We start from the raw sequence: 24,534 nt of genomic DNA, 5'->3' as shown, positions 1-24,534 counted from the left end.
CACACACACACACACACACACAGTGGCGGGTGTGATCCTGCCAAGCATACTGAGACATAACCGTTTGGGGAAGTGAAGTGAGCTTTATCCAGTGCTGAGTACACTGACATGGTGATGACATAATGTCAGTGCTGGACATTATAGCTTTGCATTGACGGGCTGTAAAAGCTGCTGCGGTTACCTCCTCCCCGGCCCTGCGGCCTCAACCAGTTGGTTTAAATAATGACTGGGGGGACATTTGAATAGGTACATAATACAACTATTTTGTATTGTGTGTGTATTTGCACGCATGCACAAGGAGACAGACAGAGCACTATGTGATTACTGGGACATGGCGATGATGGCACACAGAGATAATTACAGGTAAGAGAATGTGTTGATGGACGTTTCGAGTACCGGTATTATGATGCTGAATGACCCTATGAGGTGATCATGACATACCTCTGTCTAATCTATGGAAATGAGGCATACATTACACACAACACTGCTAAGTGTGTTTTGGTGCCTTCATGATATAGTATAATAAAATAATTACAATATTCACTGAGGTCAAGTTCCTTTTTTGCATTTGTATACGAATGAACCCAGAGCGCTCATGGTGCTGTCTATATGGCACTTTTATGTAAAAACACAACACAATTTAAAGTCAAATACAGTCTTGCAGACTTGCAAATTGTTCTTGTATGAATTATATTTTGTATCTTTTTCTTTCTTTCTTTCTTTTTTTTACATTTTGGTAGAGTAAAGGTGTTGCACTATTACCGTTATTAGACATTGCGTTCCTACACAGACTTATTTATAATGCATTCAAATCATTAGACATTCACTAAACAAAACACAATCATGGACATTAGACTTTTCCTCTAGTTGGAAACAGAGAAAATGTTTGAATACTGAGTGCTGAACTGTATGGTAGATGAACAATGACTAACGAGCTAGAATTACCACCATTCTGGACTTGCATGATCCTTGTCTGTACATCCACCCCAACCCACCTACCCAAAGCCTCCCATCCATCCATCCATCCATCCATCTATCCTTCCATTCACAAATAGCAATAACTGCCAGTCTACAAAGCAAGCTCACAACGATTGGCTCTTTTCGCTATTTTTGAAATAGTAGTTAAGAATGTGTGGTACGGACGGTACCCACCTGATACCCACCTGTCTAGCCTGTATGTCCTCTCCAGGGCTGGTAGATGCGGCAGGCTTCCTCAGCAGTACATGCAGAGTCAATGGAAGCATCTAAGCTCAATAGACTGTCTAGTCAAATACATTCACTCTCCTCTCCTCTCCTCTCCTCTCCTCTCCTCTCCTCTCCTCTCCTCTCCTCTCCTCTCCTCTCCTCTCCTCTCCTCTCCTCTCCTCTCCTCTCCTCTCCTCTTCTCTTCTCTTCTCCTCTCTTCTCCTCTGTCTGTCTCTCACTCACTCACTCTCTCTCTCTCTCTCTCTCTCTCTCTCTCTCTCTCTGCTCCCTCCTACTTGCTTTTATATTTTACACCCCCTCTCTGCCCTCTTAAACTGTCTCAAAACAGATTTCTGTTTCTGTTTCTCTCCTCTTTCTCACTGTCTTTCAATTTGTCACAGCTCATCTTTATATCCATCCGAATATGTTGGCTCTTATCATCAGCAGAGTTCCATGCATCCTCTTTTCCACTTGTAATCACCCTCCTCTTCCTCTCTCTATCTCCCTGACTCTCTCCCTCTCTTTTGCTGGGTGTATAATTAGACATGATGCTCTGCTGTGCGACTCCTCAGCTGATAGTAGGCGTATGACACTATGGCTATTTGCCTGCATGTACTGTGGTGAGGGCGGGAATGCTATGCACCAGTATGGCCACACACACACACACACACATTTCCGATGAATTGAATATCAAGGACCTCAATGGAAACAAACCATAGGCTTTCTTGGGTATTAAATGACTCCACTTAGCAGACCTTGTATTAGCTCTGGTCCATAGCTCTAATGCGTTTCATTTAGAGATATGTTACTCTCAACTTCCGCCGCTTGCATGAATGAAAGGGGTTTTTTTTTTCACAGGAGGAAAAATATTCTCTATGAGGCAATTCTCTGGGCAATATCGGTAGAAGGCGCAGTGGAGTAACTAAAAGTATTTTTTTTCCCCGGTGGAAACAAAATCCCCTTTTGGCCAAAAAGTACAGTTTATACGTGTGGTGGGGGGCTCAGAGTGCGTCCACTAAGGAAAGTAGGCTTTCTAATGACACAACCCGCCTTTGTTTTGGTGAGTAGCAAAAACGTTCTTTTTATTTACGCTAAAGAGGAGAGGCTGGTCTGCGTTCATGCGAGCGGCGGAAGTTGAGAGTAACATAGCTCTAAATGCAACGCATTAGAGCTATGGATCAGAGCTTAGCTTGTATAGAACTGTACTTTCTTGTGTATCTAATCAATCAATCAAACAAACAAACAAACAAACAAACAAACAAACAAACAAACAAACAAACAAACAAACAAAACAAACAAATACATAATCATGACCATGAATCACAACAAAGTTCTTCAGGACAGGCCTTGGTTGTTCCTGACTTATAACAGTGTTTCTCAAAGTGGGGGCCGGGGCCCCCCTGGGGTCCTTAAGAGGTTTTCAGGGGGTCCCCAGCTAAATGTGTTAATATAGCATGCAGATGAGTTTGTAGATTTGCTATTTTCAAAATATCCTGAAATTATGTGAAACATTTGATCCAAACAAGTTTGAGAACCACTGACACAGAGTACAGAGAGCTCAGCATTAAAGCTCAGCTTTAAAACCTTATGTACTGTATGCGTCATCGTATGGCGTTGCATGCCCAACAGAACATATTTTGCATTTACAGAAAGTGTAACTTGCTTTGAAAGGTAATGTAATTTATTGAATGACTCATTCAACTGAAAGGCTAAACTGTCACAGCGTCGGCACCTGAGCTTCAATTGTGTTTCACCTTTAGCCTATTCTTTTCCACACATCCGCCCTTTACCTCAGTTTAACGTATACAGAGATCCTGGCTTCTATCTGGAAGCTGCATCAGCAGCAGTCTTTAGCCTGCCCTCCATTGATTGATTTTGCAGGCCTCAGCAGGTGAAAGCGTCACGATGTAGCCCACGCACACATTAGACAGAGGTGAGCTGACTTCTCATTTTGAGTCACAACATGCTCTTCCTCTGCCCACACATACAGACAGACACAGTGGCAGACAGCATGGAGCAAGGGTACATAGAAGCAAAGAAGTCTCACTCGCTGCAACCAGCAACCTTTACACCACCAGATAAACATTTGTTTGCACTGAAATCACTCATATACTTCTCCCACTTCTATACTGCCATTAGGTTGTAAACCGTTTCAGTCTACACCTGGTTGTGTTATTGTCATTCAAGTGCAATTTAGCAGCTTAAACTGCATGCTAAATGTCATGATGATGTAATCATCATGACGTGATGACGTGATGTAATCATCATGACAATCAACAATCGACAATCAACAATTATCTAATATATTTCTAAATAGGGAATGGTTGATACAATTTACAATTTAGGCATTTAGCAGACGCTCTTAATCCAGAGCGACTTACATTAAGCAAGAACAAAAAGCATGGGAATACATCACAAAAAAAAAAAGCATTTATCATAAAACATGCGTAAGCTAAGAAAGTAACAGTGGAATATCTATATTATGAGACTATACATATAAACTATATATATATACTACTATGCTATACATATGTACTATGGCGTGCTATGACTATATACAATGCAATTATAGTGCTGTCTACATAACATGCTATAAGTTTGTATCAGATGCTATCTAAGTCTACAGAAATGCTATCTAAGGGGGGTAGGGTAAGTGCTATGGGCCATGATGGAGTCTGAAAAGGTGGGTTTTCAGACTACGGCGGAAGATTGGGAGTGATGCTGCAGTTCTGACTGCAATGGGAAGTGCATTCCACAGTTTTGGAGCCAGAAGGGAGAAGAGTTTGGGACGTGTGGAGCGTTGTCCCGGCGTTTTTAGTGAGGGTACTTCCAGCTTCCCTGCGTTGGCTGATCTGAGTGCGTGGGAGGGTTTGTAGGGTTCAATCATACTTGCAAGATATGGGGGAGCCATACCTTTGGTTGCTTTGAATGCCAGCATCAGAGTTTTGTATTCTGTTTTGTATTGATACTGCATTGTGATTGTGCTTGAATTAATAAGAAGCTTACTGAAATATATTATAAATTTACTTAAATTTACCTTTACTGCATGTCTTCCCCCCATCTCCCCATTTCCTGTCAGCCTACTGTCTATCCCTCCATATATAATATATATGGATATTTCTTTTTATATATTATATATATAAAAAATATATATATATAAAATAAAGGCGAAAGCCACAAAAAAACATATATATATAAAAAAATATCTTTGGTTCTAGAACGGGTTCCGTTATAGATTCTTGGAACCTTATTCGGGCTTTCATGGAACCGGCTTTGGTTTTTGGTTTTAGTTCCGAAACAACTATTAGGGTTCTAGTCCAGTCCAACCCCGGTGTATAAAAGGGGCCTGTCGTAGCATACAAAAGGGCTTTGGCGACTTTTACACATAAGGATCCTACATTTCACTCACATGAACATGATGAATGCATACAAATACAAATAGATGGAAAGCAACCCTCAGTCACATCCTCACAATGTGGTTTTCAGACAGTTTGATGGTGTAATTTCATGATCCCATCTGTTATCCCATCCGTAATCATCCTTTGAGGCTTGTCCCAAATATTGTGTGATCTGCAAGTCTATTCGCTGCTACTTGTCATAATGTGAATGCAAAACATTTAAATACTAGTGTCAACTTCATCAAGCTAACCTCTCCTATATATGGATGTAACTATTTCTGGCAGAAAATGCACGTTTAAGATAGTCTTCTTCTTCCCTCAAAGTTGCAATGTAACACAGCTCTTTTTACATATTTATTTTATTCCTATTTATATTCAATATTTATTTGTATACATTGTTTTGTTTTGATTGTTTTGTTTCACTTTGGCTTTCAATATGCTTTGGCAGGGTATGTTTTCTGATGCCAGTGAAGCTCCTTTACATTTAATTGTATGACTATTCACCACTAGGTGGTACTAAGTACACATTTCTATGTTGTGTACAATGTGTGGTAGCCCACCACAACATGATAATTGGCTGGTTCAAATTTGCGGTTGTAAAATGTAGTAGCCTACATCACTTCTCTTCAAATTAAAACATTATATATATTATACAAACGTAAATGTATTTATTTGTTAAATAACTCATCTCATACTGAGATCAAGCTATATTGCTCAAGCAATATATTCTAACATAACAACTGTGACTACAGTCAGTACAGTGTATGTATATGTAGCCTAAGACTCTTAGTCAAAATCGATAATATACTATTAAAGACAGATAAAAATGTCTCTCTTCACTTGGTTTCTTCTATTTAGGGGCTAATCACATAAATCATCCTTTTCATTTCCCCTCTCCCCATGCTTCTCCCCCCTGTCCACGGTCAGATGGTATGCTCCACAAAGCCCTAAACTTGCTCTCGCCTCGCCTTTTCCAAATAGCTCAGCCTCTCCTCTCAGTAGCCAGTGAGTCTGCTGTGGGAATCAGGCGAGCGAGAGTATTTGTTGGGACACTGGAATAGGAACAACAACAACAACAACAACAACCAGGTTTTGGACTGATATAAAACTAGAGGAGCGAGATGCTCTCTGCTGGTCTCCAGGAAGAGCTAACTGACCTTTAGCGCTGTATTGTTATCACTTCTGCATCTGTGTTTGTGTCTAAATCTCATCTCCTAGTCAGTGAGACTCTGTCTGGGCTGAAGCAATTATGAGTTCCTCAGCAGCCAGCCTCCACAGCCTCCGTCTACCTGGTGAGTAAAGCTCAAGATCTCCTGCTTCACCTTTGAAATGCTTCATGCAGATCAATTGTGTATTTTTATTTATTATTTATTATTATATTAATTATTATTTATGATTGATTTATGTGTGTGTGTGTGTGTGTGTGTGTGTGTGTGTGTGTGTGTGTGTGTGTGTGTGTGTGTGTGTGCGCGTGTGCGCGCGCGTGCATGCGTGCTCAATGAGCCACTAACTAAAACAATAGAACAGAACAGACACACACTTAACCATTCACTTTAACTTATGTTCAAAATTTGCCCACCTATTAGCCGACCTAAAAGCTCAATGTGTCGCTTTTGTGCAACTTTTTATGACAAAGTAGGGCCTTACTTTCTCCAAAAACGTAAAAAGTTGATATATGGCGATACAAGGTTTCTGCCGACAGTCACAGCAACGATATGCACATGTGTGCCTGTGCATAAATCTCTGTGTGTGTGTGTGTGTGTGTGTGTGCGTGTGTGCCCCCATGTGTATGACTGCCTGCCTGGGTGAGACGCACCTCGACAGTGGGTGCAGGGTAGCCCCTTTCGGGACCCTACATAAAGCTTTTCTGAAGAAACTTCAGTACCATTGGGTTCTGCTCGGAGGGCTAGGTGCAGGGCCAACTAGAAAAAGTGCCCTTCTGGGCACAGGTCTCCACCAGGAGGATAGGAGTAATATAAACATGTTTTTTTTGTTTCTTGCAACAATTTTCTTCATTTTGTTGAGGAAATGCAGAGCCATATAACCGGCAGATGTGGAGGGATGCAGGGAAAATGTTTTTCCATGGCCTCTAGGGAGTGCGCATACATAAGTTGTCGATGCAGTTATAGGTAAAAACAGGAATTGGCCTGTTATAGCGCCACCGTGAGGCTGATTTGGGAAAATAATAGTGGCATGTCGTCCTCGGCCTAGTAATTTAATGGAAATTGGACACCGTTTGTGATTTGTGGCATTTTGTTCAAAACGGACCAATCATGTGAGCTTTGGAAGCCAATCTTAGCCAATCAGGATGGAAGATGGGAAATTGTGCAGATCTGTGTTGATCACATGACTATGGAGATAGTGTATACCGAATTGTGTGATGTATGGATAAAATGTGTACGAGTTATCTACAGAAATGTGTTTTTGCCTAAATCGGCCTTATGGTGGCGCTATAACAGGCCGTTGAGGAATATTTGGGCCAGAGGTTCGTCGTTGGCATCCAGGGAGTGTGTGTGCACAGTTTGGCATGGATCGGGCCAACGGTGCCGGAGATTAGCTGATAAGTGAGTGCAAAACATACTCTCTCCCCAGGCCTTCGGCCTGGTGGAGACAATAAGGCAATCATGGAAGGAGGTAGGGCCCGGACACCATTCTTTAGGCAAAGCAATGACTTTATTAAAGACAATGTTTCGACCATACTGACTTGATGAAGATCCTGTGAGTTTGTGTCTTTAATGAAGTAATTCCTTTGCCTAAAGATTAAGAACGGTGTCTACCCAATTCCATATGACGGCATCGGTGACTAGTCTTCTGGTGAATGTGTGAAGTTGTGGAGGTAGTCGCAGACATGTATTCATTCATCACATTCATTTCATCTTATTGCCACACTGTCCAAATTGTGCTCAGCCAATGTGTTAAATAGCTTCTGCCGTTGTGGATGTTGTCCTGAGTGACATGTGGTGCTGCAAGTGCTGTGCCAAACAAAATCAGACAGGAATGTTGAATCATCACATGAGTACACTGAATGCTGAATGGGCCACACACACACACACCACACACACACACACACACACACACACACACACACACACACACACACACACACACACACACACACACACACACACACAGCGCCAGGCAAAGATCTTTCAACTCTTAATGGGATTGTGCCTTGATCTCTTTGGTTTGGGCCAGATCAGTGTTCGATTTCGTATGGAAGAGTTAGCCTGGTTAATAAACCAGACCGAATCAGCCGTTGGCAAAAATAAATTGCCTGCCGGCGGATTACGGTCTGGAGAGGCTCAATTGTACGCCCATTTCCTACACCAGAGAAATGGGGCGGCCAATCGGGACACGGTATGCAATATGGGCGGGCTTTGGTACAGTGACTTTCAATGCTTGAGACCTTTGACTGACAGTATCTCTGACCAATTGCGTCAAAGAGAAAATGTTTCAACCCACTCCCCTGGAAATGAAATCCAAGCTGAGCCTCCCCAGACTAATATCCCGCGGTCCGTGCGATATTAGTCTGGTTTATTAACCAGGCTATGGAAGAGTAGGATCAGACCCTGCTTGTGAGAAGACGTCTCCCATCTGTTGCTCTGCCCCAGCCCCTGTACGCCTGCCTCCAATGCCAACACTCATCGTTGCTGTTGAGCAGAAACTTCTTCTTATCTCCATAAATGTTTTATGTTTCTTAATAAATCAATGTCCTACTTCATCAGTGTCGTAGTAGTGATTGAAAATAGCAGATATACAAGCTCAGGTGAGGTTCTACATTGGCTATGTTTGCTATTTCTTAATTTGAATACTGAAAAAGTAACAGTTTTGGACATGAAATGAGTTTTCCACAGACCGCTACGTCATGCATGCAAGGGTTTGATTGCGTGGGGACTTGTGCCAAGGAGCGACACACTGGTGTGGCTGTGGCACCAAGGATTGGACAGCTGTTGTCAGTATTTAACCCATTCTGAACGGGCACCCATTTTGGTGTCGGCATCATGTTATGCTTTAGCTATTTAAAAATAGCAGATCTACAAGCTCATATCGCGCCACCGAGTGGCGCGATACGAGCTTGTAGGTCTGCTATTTTTGAAAAATCGAAGAGCGACTGACATTTTTAGAATCTGATCTCAGGTCAGAATGGGTTCATCAGGACCAGTGTGTGTCCGGCGGAAACCTCGTATGAATCTGATCTCAGGTCAGAATGGGATAAAGTTAGATGGAGGGCAGGAAGTGAGGGGGATCTTTGTATTCACTGTGTTACTTGTCTGCTCAGCTCTCTTGGATGGACGACCCAGATAAGATGAAGGTGATCGATACCAATACGGTTTAGCAAGTAATTAATTACAGTCTGTATATTAATTCAGTGCACTATGCTCCCCACAGGAGCAAAGGGCTTTATTCAGACGCTATACACTGTAAAATCCTGAATGTTGATTTAATTAGTTTAAATTAACAGATTTTTACGGTGTATACAACTATACATGAATGTTTCTCATTTATCAGCTCCAGTTGGATAACTCTTTGTTCATGAGACTTCATTAAGTCACCTCGGCCTCCTTAATTACTTTGATTCCAACCCAAATATTGCTGGGAAAGTAGAGGTTCATGGAATCCAAAGGAAAGTACGGACATATACAAAAAGCTTTCTGGTGCTGAACAAAAAGATACGTACAGGAGAAGGAGAAGTTGTCCGCACACTGTTTGTTTGTAGCTCCCACAGGAAATGTATTTAGGATGACAACGTTTCGGGTATCATACCTGACGACGACCCATAAGGGGTCGAAACGTTGTCATCCTTTTATTTTATTTTATTTTTTTATATTATCTTTTATTTGCTTTTGACATTTCATTTACATACAGTTGTAAAATGCAAGTTAAATACATTTCCTAACTGAACAATTACAAACCCTTCCCAGACCCTTCCTAGTACAAGAAAACTATCTAATGCATGTTTTACTTTATGACCATGATTATCTGTGCTACCACATGAATAAAATAATCATGACAACAAAAAGAAAGACAAGCAGGCAAAAAATAAAATAAAAATAAAATAAAAAACAACAACAATCTCTGTTATGCTTCAAATAGCTCTCTCCAGTTCTTGTCCCATATTTGGTATGTAATCCATTGCCCGACCCCAGATCTTCTGAAAGTGTAATAATTTTCCTTTCACGTTATACATGATTTTTTCTGGTGTGCAATAGGATAGTAGTTCTGCCCACCATTGTTTAGTCGGGGGAGGGGGTTCAGATTTCCAATGACAAAGAATACATTTTTTTGCAGCAGACATTGCTAACAGAGTAAAGTTCTTCTCAAAGGTGTCAAGGTTACTCAGCATAGAGACATCACCCAGAATAGCTATTCGTGCGTCAGGAGTCACAGTTTTTCCAATAATTTTTGAAAGTTGTTCAAATATAAATTTGTCATCCTTATACTCTAAAGTAGAGGTTCATAACATGAATACATTTTTGTGTTCTGTCTGTCTAGGCAGAGCCACCCACCTACTGTATTAAAGCTCTGAGACAGAAGGAACTGTTACTGTTGCAAACTCATGTCTGCATAGAACTATGGAAATAACAAGGACATAATGCTGTAAGTTACCCATCGCAAAAAAGAGCTCAATATTACAGTACAGCATGACCATCTGATATACTGCATATTGTGCATCATGCTAGTGTAACAATCACTGTTGCTGCTATTTTGATTATTGCGTTTATTGCTATTTGGTCTATTTAGGAATGCTGTTTCCATGGCTTGAGAAGATGTAAGACGCAATAGGAATGATCACTTTTAACGACAATCAATGTCCCTTGTCACAGGGAATTGCGAGACTGGGTGAGAGAGAGGAGACTCAGGAGAGTGAGGGTGCTTAGCTTATATTAAATACTGGGTCTTTCCTTGTCTCAGACCATCTAGTCTTGTCTAAATGTTCTAAGAAGGACCTTTATTTAGTTCCCTCACAAATCAAATGTTAAAAATATACCGAATTACTATATAGACAGAGTTAATGCATCAAGCTAAACGTTAACCGAAGAAGAAGAAGAAAATAAGTAAATAAAATAAATAATAATTAAGAAAATAGCAGTGTTGATTTATTTTGTACAATTGCAGGCACACCCCCAAAAATATTGTTCTTGAATCGTTCAGTTTGTCATATAGCTACAATAATTCATAGGCTTATATGGTTGGAGAGTAAATCACAGAGGTATTATGGGTGAAAAAATGCCTCTTTGATGAAATCACCTCCACAATCCAAGTGCTCATAGCAGCAAATCCATGGTAAGCGTACAAATCATTTTTACTGTATCAGTCTCAACTGCAGCATTAATTCTGTATTTCTGTCAGGCGAAAGTGTTATATAAATTAACCTTTAGACTTAACAAAAAGCGTGAGCAATGCCAGAGGAATTTCTTGAGTTTGACCAGCATTCCAGTGGATGTCCCTGCTGAACTGAAAATAGCCTTCATCTCCCCTCCCAGATATGAGGAGAGTCACTAAAGCCTATCCAGAAACACCAGAGAGCAACACAAATGTTTTTTTCCCTGTTTTTTTTAGATATGGGCTCACATGTCCTCATTGAGTAATGGACTAGGATTGTGAACTTTAATAATCTGTGAGAAATGTGAAAGGCGTTCCCTGTTCAGCTATCTTACCCTATGACTGTACCCTAATATGACATCTATTCTGTACTATACTATACTGTCTTCCATGAGGTGATCAAACTCCTTTAATTTTGCTTCAGATCTTCCTCCTAACAGTTTTAGATTGAGAATATTCCATTACTTACCGTGCCTATTGGTATTACTCTCTTGGCTCTTACATTCTGAATTACAGGCTGCTTGAAATACAATATAGTTTCATATATATATATATATATATAAGTTCATCTCATTTTGATTCAAGTTTTTTCTGGACAGGACAAATACTGTATATCATGTAAATATCTATTTTGTGGAACAGAATCCAGTAGTTTGTTTACAATCTGAATTCGAATAGTCTTCTACTTGTGGTGGACTGTTTCAGAGGGCAGTGGGACAGGGCGTTGAAATGCATACAATCATATTGCCAGTCTGTGGTCAAATCTGGGCAGGGAGGGGAGAGTGTTAACGATGATGTAATTGTTGAGCTTAGCGGTAATGGTTCTGGGCACTGAGTCTGTGGTCACCCCACTGAAAATTATGTACTCCGATCTTATACTTTATAAATCATTCTGGATAAGATTGTCTGCTAAATGCTTAAATTATACATTTAACAGTCATACACACACACAGCACTGCATACAGACACAGACATAGACACAGTTGCAAAAACGCACACACGCATGCACATTGCACAACCTGCCAATGTTTACCATTAATAATTCACCCAACTTGAAACTGGAGTCTCAGGGTTTAAGACAAAAACAGAGAATAGGAGGCACCTAAAATAAAGGTGAGGGCACAGCTCCCAGATATTATTTTATCCACTTCATCACAAGAGTAAAGATTATCTCTGTTCCACACAGTGTTCATGCTAATGGCCTATGTTTAATATATAGGTCATAGGTGCTGATGATTGATTTATTGATTGATGATAAATTCTTGATAGCTCTGAAAGTAATTCTAGATGTTTCAAACTCAAACTGTCATCTCGCTAGGGTCTGAACATATCCATGATCAAAACAATTTAAGATTAACTCTTTCTTTCTTTCTTTCTTTCTTTCTTTCTTTATTTCTTTCTTTCTTTCTTTCTTTCTTTCTTTCTTTCTTTCAAATATTTTTCAGAAACAAAATTCTAACGAGCATGTTTCACTAGAGGTTGCACCTCTGCTCCTGTATTTTATAGCAGGACGTTTCCACTTCCTGTAAATGTTGACCAGTGTCTACTGTCTAGTGACCTTCTAGAGTCTAGTAGGACTGTCTGTCTAGTAACTAGACAGACAGTAGACACTGTTATGTCAGTGACCTACTAGACAGTAGACACTGTTATGTCAGTGACCTATTAGACAGTAGACACTGTTATGTCAGTGACCTACTAGACAGTAGACACTGTTATGTCAGTGACCTATTAGACAGTAGACACTGTTATGTCAGTGACCTACTAGACAGTAGACACTGTTATGTCAGTGACCTATTAGACAGTAGACACTGTTATGTCAGTGACCTACTAGACAGTAGACACTGTTATGTCAGTGACCTATTAGACAGTAGACACTGTTATGTCAGTGACCTATTAGACAGTAGACACTGTTATGTCAGTGACCTACTAGAGTAGATGCTTTATTTACTGTCTCTAGTAGGTCACTGGTTTCGGAATGACACCCTCTTCCCATATGGTTGTGACCTAGACAGTAGACACTGTTATGTCAGTGACCTACTAGACAGTAGACACTGTTATGTCAGTGACCTACTAACTAGACTCTGGTCTAGACACTGTTGTCCCGTGACCTACTAGACACTAGCAACGTAGAAAATCCCTGACAGATTGACCCGTTTGGTAGTGGCCAGATGTAGCCTGTCAGTAGTTTTCTGCAGCCAGTCACTGTCAGTAGTAGTCTTAAAAAGTTATAATGCTGCAAAGCATTATTTATAATGGAAGAGTCAGCCAGTAAAAAAAACCTGACATCTTGCTTTGCTAATCTAGCCTCTGCCTCTCCACTATCCACATTCTCTCTCTCTCTCTCTCTCTCTCTCTCTCTCTCTCTCTCTCTCTCTCTCTCTCTCTCTCTCTCTCTCTCTCTCTCTCTCTCTTTTCTCTCTCTCTCTATTAGACAAATTGCTCTCATCATACTCATCATTGGTTGCTCTCACCAGAGTTCCTTTCCTTCCTGACCTTTCCTCCCACATTTGAGTCCCCACTACTTTCTGCTGCACCACTCACTCCCCTGTCTTGTCACAGCTGGGAGCTGGAGCATTATGTGAAACAGAAACTCTCCTCTCTGACCAGCCATTGTGCCTGGAATATGGATAGAAAGGACATGGTGTTCAGTTATCTTGCACTAACAGCTCAAAAATTTTATTTCAATGTTATGTGTCTCAGTGATGGGGAGTCAAAGCCCCTGGATGGGCCAGTGAAAGCTGAAGATTCATGTGCTTTATCTTCAATATCACGCACAGACAAGTCGAGAGAGAGAGAGAGAGAGAGAGAGAGAGAGAGAGAGAGAGAGAGAGAGAGAGAGAGAGAGAGACAAGACAGAAAAACATGATAGGGGGGATGTAAGTGTGAAAGACATCGAACACCATCACTTGACAATTATGAGTTAATGGCATTGGCTCTTTACAGTATTTTATCTATATGGTCCATTAATTTGCATGATGAGAGTTTGGTGGGAATACGTGTATAGTCTTCACGAGGTTCTACTTTAGTTCTAACAGTGATTACCTCGTCAGAATTTCCTTCTTGGAAACCTCTCCGGAACCACCCCAACGTTGGTTGTGCAGAAACCTTCAAAATGAGGCTCTGGCAGAGTAATCTACAATCAGTCTAGGTGAGGGATGGTTCCTAAGGGGATTTCTGTTGGACTGCTGTGTATCAGCAGACTGTAGCCAGAGCCACATCTATAAACAACTGGGTCTTCTCGAAAGACCATGTTGTCTGCTTCTGTTCCCAAACGCCTACCCTGAAGTCCTCTCTTCCTGTGACGATGGCATTTGCTATAAAGCAAAGTCCTCTGTGTTTAACTCTGACAATTTGACTATGTCCCAAACTCCGATTTCCATTTATCATGGTGATGGACTATATCCACATCCAGAGCTGGTATGCTTGAATGCTGATCCCCCTCCCCAGAGCAATTCCTCACCACTACTGCACATGCACTAATTATAATATAGTAAAAAGTAAAAAGTAAATGATTGGACATGGTTGTTAGACAATATTCTCAAGACACATTATCAATTTAATACCACTTTATAAAATTGGGTTGCATTTGCATGGTAGTAGGTACGAAGACTATTTAGGTGCTTTTGTTGATTCTTTTAGACACAACTAATGCAATTTCTCTAATAACATCAGTTTAAAAGCCCCTCTAGGGGATCCAGCCGGACCAAAGTGGTTTGAACTGAATGATTAAACATAACAGTAAAGTGAAGTAATATCAGGAGGGTCCGTGCTGTGGGTAGCATGAACGACCGTCTACAGCAAATTCCATCGCAATCCAGCCAACAGTTGTAAATATATATCTTGTTTCGGATCAAAGTCAGATGGGCATTGGGTTTACCCTCCTCAACACTAAAATTAATTCCTGTCACTGGCATCATGTCTTAGCCTAGGCGTCCCTCTCCTTTACGTCCATGCTTTTGTCTTCCACTGAGACCCCTTTTCCACCGGTTGGTTCCCAGTGGGAACCGGTTCAGTTCTTTTTGGTTTTTAGTCCATGAGCCAGAGCTCCAAAATTGGTGGGCAAACTATACCCTATATTAAATTGTTTATAGGATCAATACAAGTAAATTAATACATGATAACCCTTCCACAGTAGTAGCTTTTTCATGTTTTTGATTATTTTGCATATTTTCCTACATAATGCCTCATTTGCATATTAAAAAATGTAAAATTTGTAATACAATAAATCATTGTCTTCGTGTAAGTACTCAATTGGGAGAGTTTAATGGTGATAACAATCTAATATAGGTATGGTTTTGCCCACTCAATTCATAATTCACGTTTCAATTTTGGAGCTCTGGCTCATGGACTAAAAACCAAAAAGAACTGAACCGGTTCCCACTGGGAACCAACCGGTGGGAAAACTTTCTGTTTCTTCCCCCAAAACGAGTGCGTGTGTACTGCGTGTGCCCTCGCGCACACTTCCGGCCCTCTCTGTGTGTCAAGTCTTCCATCTATTCCAGTCTATTCTAGTCCATGTCAAACTGGGTCAGAGCCTTGATGTACTGTACGATTATGTCCAATGAAGCCTAATTTATACTTATTTGTGCTCACTAAAAATGATTTTCGGCACATCACGTGATGAAGTATCAATTTAGCCATAACACTTACTAAGCAATGACGGTGATGAAAGAAAGAAAGAAACAAATGAAAGAAGTACAAAGAGAGAGTGACGGGGATAAGGGTACTAGAAGATGCATCAAAAAGAGTCACCCCTGTCCTGCAGGATGTTGGGTCAGAACTGGACCCGTCATGTGCTTTTAGCTTGTTTATGCCCATCATTTCAAATGCCTCCCTCCTTTCCCACCCGTCTTGAATAGCCACTCTGTACAGACTGCTGGCAGGCACACTGGGTGCCCTGTGGTGTGAAACTATGGGTTTTAGGAGGCATGACTGACCGGAGATGTGATCTCATCAGCGCAGGACATTGTGACCCTATTTTTGTGTGTCTGAGCATTTTCCCCTGTGACCAGCTGCACTAATCAGAGGTCACTGGGGTCACTTGCGGCTTAGAGAAGCCTTATTGATCAAAATGATTCGACGGTAAGCGAATTGGATAGGGTAACAAAATCAATTTGAGCACATGCATCTTTAACTTTAAGGTCTCAGTGGTCCTGGGCCTCTAAGGCGAAGATAATCAATACCACAATCGAACTGTGTCTGTGTTCAATTGTATAGAAAATTCGCTTCATAAGGATTCGAAAATGAACAAGCTGACATCTAATTAAGATTATATAATACCTGACCACCGAGATATTTAACATGTTGTAATGGCTTATTATCAAAACAAAGAACTGTTTACAACCAAACACATCAAATTAGCCAACCCCAATTTCTACTGACATCCCCCTTTGTCAGCGCAGCTTCCATAGTTCCTTATGAGTCTATGCACAATGGCATCTCTGACTGTGTAAGAGAATGAGGAGAGGAAAGACACACACACACACACACACACACACACACACACACACACACACACACACACACACACACACACACACACACACACACACACACACACACACACACACACACACACACACACACACACACACAATCTGCTCCAAGCACAGTCCAATGGGAAGTGTCCTAATATATACCCCAAGGCCATCTGGTACAGTCTACAGTGACAGTAATACTACCACTATCATATTGCCTATAGTGCTATGGCAACAAATAAACAATGGAATTCTCCCAGGGTCCAGATGGTAAAAATAGCAGTATTCCCCTAACTGAACTCTGTTCAGCTCCTGGCTAGTGGTTACATAATATCCTCTCCTCCTCATTGCTCACATGCAGTGCAACTTAAAAAGTGGCACCTTCTTCAAATGATTTATTAATCTCTTAGAACTTTTTTCCATTGTCATTTCTACCTCTGCTTTTCTAAGGACTCAAAGGATAGAGTGTAGCCTATATTATAGTGCTGACACTGTGACAGGCATGACAGGATGCACATGGATACGGTTCCTGCACAGGTCTCTGTTTGTCCACCTCCTCTGTGTGCAAGTTAAAGTAGGTATTAAAGACCACTTTAACAAGTTACAGTAGGTATTAAAGACCACTTTAACACGGCAACCATTGGATCTAGGATCAATTTGACTAAAGATCACACGACAGGCAGGTCATACAGTACATACAAATCAAAATGAAACTACTGTTAACACTCACATCTTTGAGAATTTGTTCTTTTGGGTGGTGGTGTGTGCTTGCTGCGTTACGCCCACTATACTGTATATGCCCTGAGAGACATTGCTGTCAGCCAGACAGAACCATGTCCCTCTTATCTTGTCCCAGAGATAGCCAGTGTCTAGAAGGCAGGCTGTCAAAATAAGAGAGCCGAGCTGCTGTGACAGCTGTGTCCAGCCATCAACGCAGGCAAGTGCCCGGGCAAGACTCATGGGCATGGGCAATGCCCCGGCGTTGACCGAGCAATGTAGAAAAGGCAGCCCAGCCTGCTGCCCTCAGGTCCCAACATATTTCATATCTTCAACATTCACAATGATGGTATTACTTTAAGTACAGCTTGGTAACTAAATACTCTCAATATGAATATAATGTTGAACTTTAATATTCACGTTATTGGGAGATGGACAAAGAAGAAAATTAGACTCATGCATAACCTCTGAAAAAATGGATATCCCTGGTATTTTCAGTGTTCCCTTGTAGCTATTTTTAAAGTGGTCTAGTTTATTTTATTCTTTTTTTCCCCCTAGCCTATCTTCCTTTCATGGTGTTATAAACACTCCAACTCCATTATCCATTACTCTGTTCTGTTTATAGACCATTATGAAACAGGCCAGATCATCATTACAATAATCCCAATTCAGGCAGGGCTTAAAAGCCTCATCCAATTAGTTCAGGCCCTGCCTTTGGCTTCGAATTATGCTTCACACTACAGACTTTTGTCCGAGGGAACATTCAATATATATATATATAGATTTTAGATAAAGGGGAAAACAAAGGGGGCATGCACTTTAGTAGTTGTGTTAAAAGGCAACAAAAAAAAAGGCCAGTTCATCCTTCATGAAGGCCATGATTGTCAACACCTAAATTAAGTGAATTCCGTGGTTCATTTGATTTTATGTTCATTTCAGACATTTCAAAGGCTGGTGCACATTCATTTATATTTATAACTAAAAGGCAATCTCATAACTCATTTAAACTTCCTAAATGAAAAATATCTCTTGGATTTATAGTGTATAAATGTCATCAAATGTCTTTGATGTTCTTGGAGAACTCCATAAAAGGCAATGAAAGTGCTGTGGCAACTGAATAAGGATCACTTCTCGTTAACCCAGACACTTTGGTCTGTTTTGGCTACCTCTCTGGCTGCATAACATTCAGACAGAGGCTAGTATAGATGGTGCATGTGCTGCTGATTGCTGAAACATTCAAAGCCTTATTTCAAACATTGTCTCCTCTCTATGGTGACCATTGTAAACATGGCACTTAACCGAGAGCAGCCCGTGTCTAACTATTGAGACTGAGAGCATGCTCTGGCGAGGTTACAGTACAAGCAGCCTTTTCCCTTCTTCTCCTCCTCCTCCTCTTCCTCTTGACACCCACACACTGCCCTCTAGCATGTGCACTTTGCTTTATTACAATGATGCTGATGACACAGAAAAGGGGATTGCATGTTAAAGGTAAACAAGATTAACCCGAGAATTGATGACTCACCTGCGGACTGCATGAGTATTTGGACATTACAGCAGTAATGATGAGGACATTTTTAGCCTACCGTGAAGATGCAGCAGCAAAAGAGAGGCAATGTGTGACAATTAATGTAATGTACTGTATGGTAATTGCGCCACTGTAAAAAAGTTCTAATTAGATGGCTTGGTTGTTGAAGATAGTCTGGTGCAAATAGAGTTCAATGCAAAAAAAAAACAATTGGCTAAAAGAAATACAATCATTCCTGATTTATTTCACTCATAGCTCAATGGCGCCCCCTTTTGTTTACAAAAGCAACTGAACCGGCATCTATTGTAACTTAGTTCAACTCCTGATTTTTTTAATTCCCCAGCAGAGGCAGAGCACAGTCAGAGGGTTCCAGCCATAGACTCTACGCAGCAGATTAAACTGAAGGAGAGACAGCGATTCTTTGAAGAAGTCTTCCAGCATGATGTGGATCATCATCTGTATCTCACCTCCTCATCTCACCTCACTATTAGAGACTACAGGAGACGTGAGTTGAACGGAAAACACCTTCACATCTTTATTTTGTATTGTATAATTTCTTTTGGGCTTTTGTTTATTCTTCAAGCTTTTGAGGAGTAACATACAAGTATTAAATTTAAAAATAGTTATACCACCCAAACATGCATGTGTGTGGGTGAGTGTGCGCACTCACACTCTCACACATACACACTTTAAAGAAGCTTTATTGGCATGAGAAAACATACGTTTACATTGCCAAAGCGAGTGTCGAAATACAATAAAAAAAAACATTTAAGAAACATCCATGAGTATCATTTCACTTTGCCTTTCATGCCCATGGCAGCTCCCATTGGCAGCATCTCGTCCATGGAGGTGAACGTGGACATGCTGGAACAGATGGAGCTGTTCGATATCCCCGATCACGAATCTCTGGATGTTTTCTTCACTTCCGGGGCAGAAGAAGGGACGGCCTCCCCAGTGCCAGGTACAGAGGATTGAGGGTGTTGTTGATGTATAGCAGTGGTTCTCAAACGTTCCAACATATCTCTCTTAGAGCAGTGGTTCCCAAACTGGGTTGGGACACATTTGTGTGTCTGACTGGGACACGGATACGGATATGTATTTATTGTTTCCTACATTTTGTTTTTAATATTTCAAAAAGCTTTCAAAAAACATTCCCAAAAAATTGCATGAATTAAAAACAAAACTCAATGATTTAAAGAAATTCAAAGAAGAAAAAAAATATATCAAGGAAATTCCATAAGTTAATATATAGTCGATCTACAAGCTCACTGCACTGGGCGAAGTGAGCTGTCTTAGAGTGCACAAATGGAACTAAATGAACGTGTACACTCTAGTTGCAGACCTATAAGGGACGGGTCCATTTGGAACTCCAGTAAGGGACCCTCAGGGTCCCTGGACCCCACTTTGACAACCATTGATGCATAGATATAGCTATTCAGTATTTTAGCTGTGACGTGAGCGCCCCCTCCTGAGATACTTCCGGGTCCTACTTTTGTGTCGCTTTTGTGTCCCCATGGAGTTATACTGTGACACTCCGTCGGACTAAATCTGAGACGAAAACAACCACGAAAGTCTCATTTTACCGCAACAACAAAGCTGCGCTGCTCTCCAAAATCTGGCTGTGACAGGCCGTCTGCCCCACATGGAATACTATCGCCATTTTATTTGATTGTGTCAACTAAATCCTCATTAATGCAAACTAGATTCAACATACTCAAGCCTGCACACATTGTAAATATCCCCCGAAATATTTTACCGAGCAAATGGACTGTTGCCACCTTCAATAATAATGATAATAATAGTCTTTATTGTCTCCACATCATATATTTTTGTTGTCATGGACACTTGTACAAAACATTAATAATTCTACTCGAGTTGGAAGCATTAAGACCCATTTTAACCCTCTATGGCTTCCTTTCTGAAAAATAACGCCAATTTAAAAAGATTGTTCTATTTACAATGGGATGCGGACGGGAGCTGGTGCCACTTGGACCCGGACGTAACGTAGCACTACAAAATGACGTCTGACTTAAATACTGAATACTAGGAGTAGTCGTCATCATCCGTGTGATTTGATTTGGACTTGAGAAGTGAACACTACACTGGTGTATTCCCTGGGGTTAAAACCAGGATACGGTCATCCTGCCCCAGAAGGAAACGCGTAATAGTGTTTCGGCACCATAGACGGTGCCTTTAATTGACCCAGACAAAGGCAGTCTGTATACTAGGGCTACTTTCCAATCAAATACAATTTATTCAGCTACATTAAATGCAAAAGGCATACATGCTCATGATAAGAATACAGCTACTTTATGTCTTCTTTTAGTTTAATTTTTAGTTATTGTTAGTTTTGGGGGTTTTCTTTGGTTGTTAAACCCCATGTACCATTTAGGGTGGGGAAGGGAGCAGGAACAACTTTAACCCATTAAAACCAGTGTCATTTGTCTTGGTGACGTGCTGTGAGCTTAGCTTAACAGTATATCTGCTATTTATTAAGTGGTGCAACCACTTCTACATCCAGCATGCAATGTCCATGTACCTGTGTACGTGTGTGTGCATGTACCTGTGTACGTGTGTGTGAGCACGAGTGGTGTGCGCATGCGTGAAATTGGAATGAGAGAAGTATGTGACATGGCTGCCACCTGCTGGACGCAAACGATACAGAGAAGAAATTGGAGTTGCACCACTTGGTTCACACTGGTGTGATTTTTACTACTGGTTTAGAAGGCATTTGTAGAATCGGCTTCAGGTCCTAATGGGTTAAAGACCAGAGGGATAAACTGTAAATGTTGGAATGGAAATGGCCAAATGCCATTCTAACATTTCTATGCAAAGATTTGTGCTGTAGAAATGCCTATCTGATCCTCTTGCAAAGATTTGTTCTGACTGCTGTAATCAACCCTATACAGCGCAAGGAAACCACAATAACAACAACGAGGAAGTCATCGGCGATGGACTCCTCCTCCGACATGTCCTGGAGGGCTGGGATGCCAACCACCGCATGTCCTCCACTTCCTCAAACTCTTCCTCCAGCAGCGGGAACACCAACGAGGAGGGAAGGGACACTCCGGTCTTCCAGTCGGATGAAGACGACGAGGAGGAAGCACTGGAAGCGCACGCCGGTGCAGGCCTGCACGATGCTTCGTCCACAGAGCGAGAGAAGGGGAAGCCGTCTCCATCGTCATCGTAGAGGGGTGCCTTCGTCCACAGAGCGAGAGAAGGGGAAGCGGTCTCCATCGTCATCGTAGAGGGGTGCATGTGTGTGGTCCGACGTACTAACAGTCCGACAGGCATTCGTCCGACACCCTACCCCCAAACCCTAAACCTAACCTCACAGGAAGCCACAGGTTAGTTTTAACCTGCCACGCATGTCGGGAAGCCACAGATTCATTTTAACCTGCCACGGTTAGTTTTAACCTGCCACATATATCGGAAGCCACGGGTTAACCTTCCGTAGTTAGTTTTAACCTGCCACGCATGTCGGGGGAGCCACGGGTGAGTTTGAACCGGCCACGCATGTTGGGACAATGCCTGTAGGACTGTTAGTATGTTGGGACAATGCCTGTAGGACTGTTAGTATGTTGGGACAATGCCTGTAGGACTGTTAGTATGTCTAGCCAGTGTATGCACCCCCGTTGTAGAGCACCCCGCATTGCAGCGCTCCCCAAGATCTTCAGTGGGAATAGGGGACAGGGGAGAGGACATTGGAATGAGCGTTATTGTATGTGGAGTGGACTGTCAAATGCAAAAAAAAAACGTTTTCCATAGACTGGCTCCTATTGCTGACCTTCTAAACTTCGTTCAACTCTGTTGAATTATGATTTCCAGGAGGGGCGCAGTGTGTGAGCTTTGGAGGTGGTGACATGTTTGAACGGTATATAAAGAGAAACTTGCATTCATATTTCTTCTTTGTGTTTTTGGCATGTTTTAAAGAATATCATATTTTCCCTGTTAACTGCTTTATAGGAGTTGGGGCACGGTCACACTGCACGTTTATTCTACCTATTGATGGTGGATTCTGCCAGTGCTTTTCAATGGGAATGGAGCAGTTTGCTGCCATTTACAGATTTTCTCCAAAAATAGGCTGCATTCTCATTGGAATGCATTGGCAGAATCCGCCCTCATAGGTAGAATAAAAGTGTGGTGTGACCGTGCCCTTAAAATGCAAGATATTGACGTTTTCATACATTTTACCATTTACACTTTGTACAGTGTAAACATGGCCCAGGAGGATAATAAAAATAAATGAATGAATCACAATAAATCGTGAATGAACATATTCCATAATTGCATTATTAATTATTATTATTATTATTTCTGGAACTATAATTACACCAACAGATTCTATGTTGTGTTTTATTTCAACATGCTGTCCTGGTGTGATTATTTGGTCTAACAATGTTAAAATCTAAAAAATACCTACTTTACATTGGCAAAACATATTGTTTGACTAATGACTTGCTCCAAGCCTATGACTGTACTTTTACATGGGGAAAGAGACATTAAAAGCAGGATAAGTGATTATTATTGTTGCGGGGGTTAACCCATTCTGACCGGGCACCCATTTTGGTGTCAGCATCATGTTATGCTTTAGCTATTTAAAAATAGCAGATCTACAAGCTCATATCGCGCCACCGAGTTCAAAAACTTGAAATAAAATATTGACTGTTAAGGGCTTAATTTAATTTGTTAATTTGAGGTGAATCAAAACTGATATTATGCTAATGGTCCAGAGCTCAAAAAAGACTGATGTATTCCTTTCCCATAGTTGCTTTTATTCTGTTCTCTTAACCTTCCATATTAAAGATATATTCAGTGATTTCACTTAATTCAAATATCACTTATTTTTTTGTTTTGTTGTGATAATCCTCCCTACTATAGAGTGTGCTGACCATATAAGGAGTTCCTCCCTGTCCCCAGTTAACCCCTGGGGGTCAAAAAACCTTAGGTTTCGTTTTTGACTCTCTATCCTGATTGGACGAAAGGCTGGGTCCCACAGCCAAAAACGAAACCTAAGGTTTTTTGAGTGAAATCACTGAATATACCTTTAACTCCTAATAATGTCTGATTCCTCACAGTTTTGTTTATTCAAGATTTCAGGGTATACAGTAAATCAGATAACATAACAATAGATGTGTTGTGACACACCCATACGGGACATACCAAAAAGATGTACATATGAATGTGTCATATAATAACCACCATATGCAAAATATTGTGGTAGCGTAAAAGAAAAATAAATTGTATAGTACCGGGAAGTGACACTTTACAAACCACATAACCTGAATCAAGTTTTGAAACAAAAACAAGACAAACATAATTATGACAAGACCCAACATGGCATGGTGATTCATTGCAACTTCTGCAGACATATCCGATTGATTATTTGGGCACATTATCTAATAATGTTGACTGTCTCACACAGTCAACCGGTACACTTTCCCTTGAAATTCACTCCCTTTTCTGTGGAAGTTCTTGACGTCCGACTTCCCAGTAAATCACAACATTGACACTTCATACAATTTACAATTTACAATTTAGGCATTTAGCAGACGCTCTTAATCCAGAGCGACTTACATTTAAGCAAGAACAAAAGCATGGGAATACATCACATAAAAGCATCATACATGACCAGGTCATTAAATTTTAGTGCACTGTTTTTCAACTAGTGGGAGATAAAAAAAACAAAATTTCCTACATTATAAAATGCATGGGACCACATGCAATGCCTTCACGGACCACCAGCTGAAAACCCCTGCATAGAATGTTTAATCAGTAACAAGTGTCTCTCTGTTTGTCCATAATAATCTTTAATAAACTTAAAATACATTTTCAAGTGGGTTGCCAGTTGTGTTTTATTTAATTTTAAAATGAAAATGCATTTTGTTTGCTAAAGAGCTGGAGAGAC

At 40.9% G+C, this 24,534-nt stretch overlaps 1 protein-coding gene across 1 annotated transcript; it reads left to right on the top strand.

The window, feature by feature from the left end:
- Nucleotides 1–5,606: 5,606 nt before the first annotated feature.
- LOC310862521 (dysbindin-like) lies at nt 5,607–22,120 on the top strand. Its single transcript, XM_083770458.1, has 4 exons — nt 5,607–5,875; nt 18,970–19,131; nt 19,447–19,587; nt 21,536–22,120. Exons 1-4 carry the CDS (start codon nt 5,833–5,835, stop codon nt 21,814–21,816), a joined length of 627 nt encoding a protein of 208 aa, XP_083626584.1. The 5' UTR covers nt 5,607–5,832; the 3' UTR covers nt 21,817–22,120.
- The last annotated feature ends 2,414 nt before the right edge of the window (nt 22,121–24,534 follow it).

The sequence above is a fragment of the Protomyctophum parallelum genome (assembly GCF_964188405.1).
Source record: "Protomyctophum parallelum genome assembly, chromosome: 8".
NCBI classification, from domain to species: Eukaryota; Metazoa; Chordata; class Actinopteri; order Myctophiformes; family Myctophidae; genus Protomyctophum; species Protomyctophum parallelum.
The sequence above is the reverse complement of the archived record's forward strand: the minus strand, read 5'-3'. Positions and strand labels throughout refer to the sequence as shown.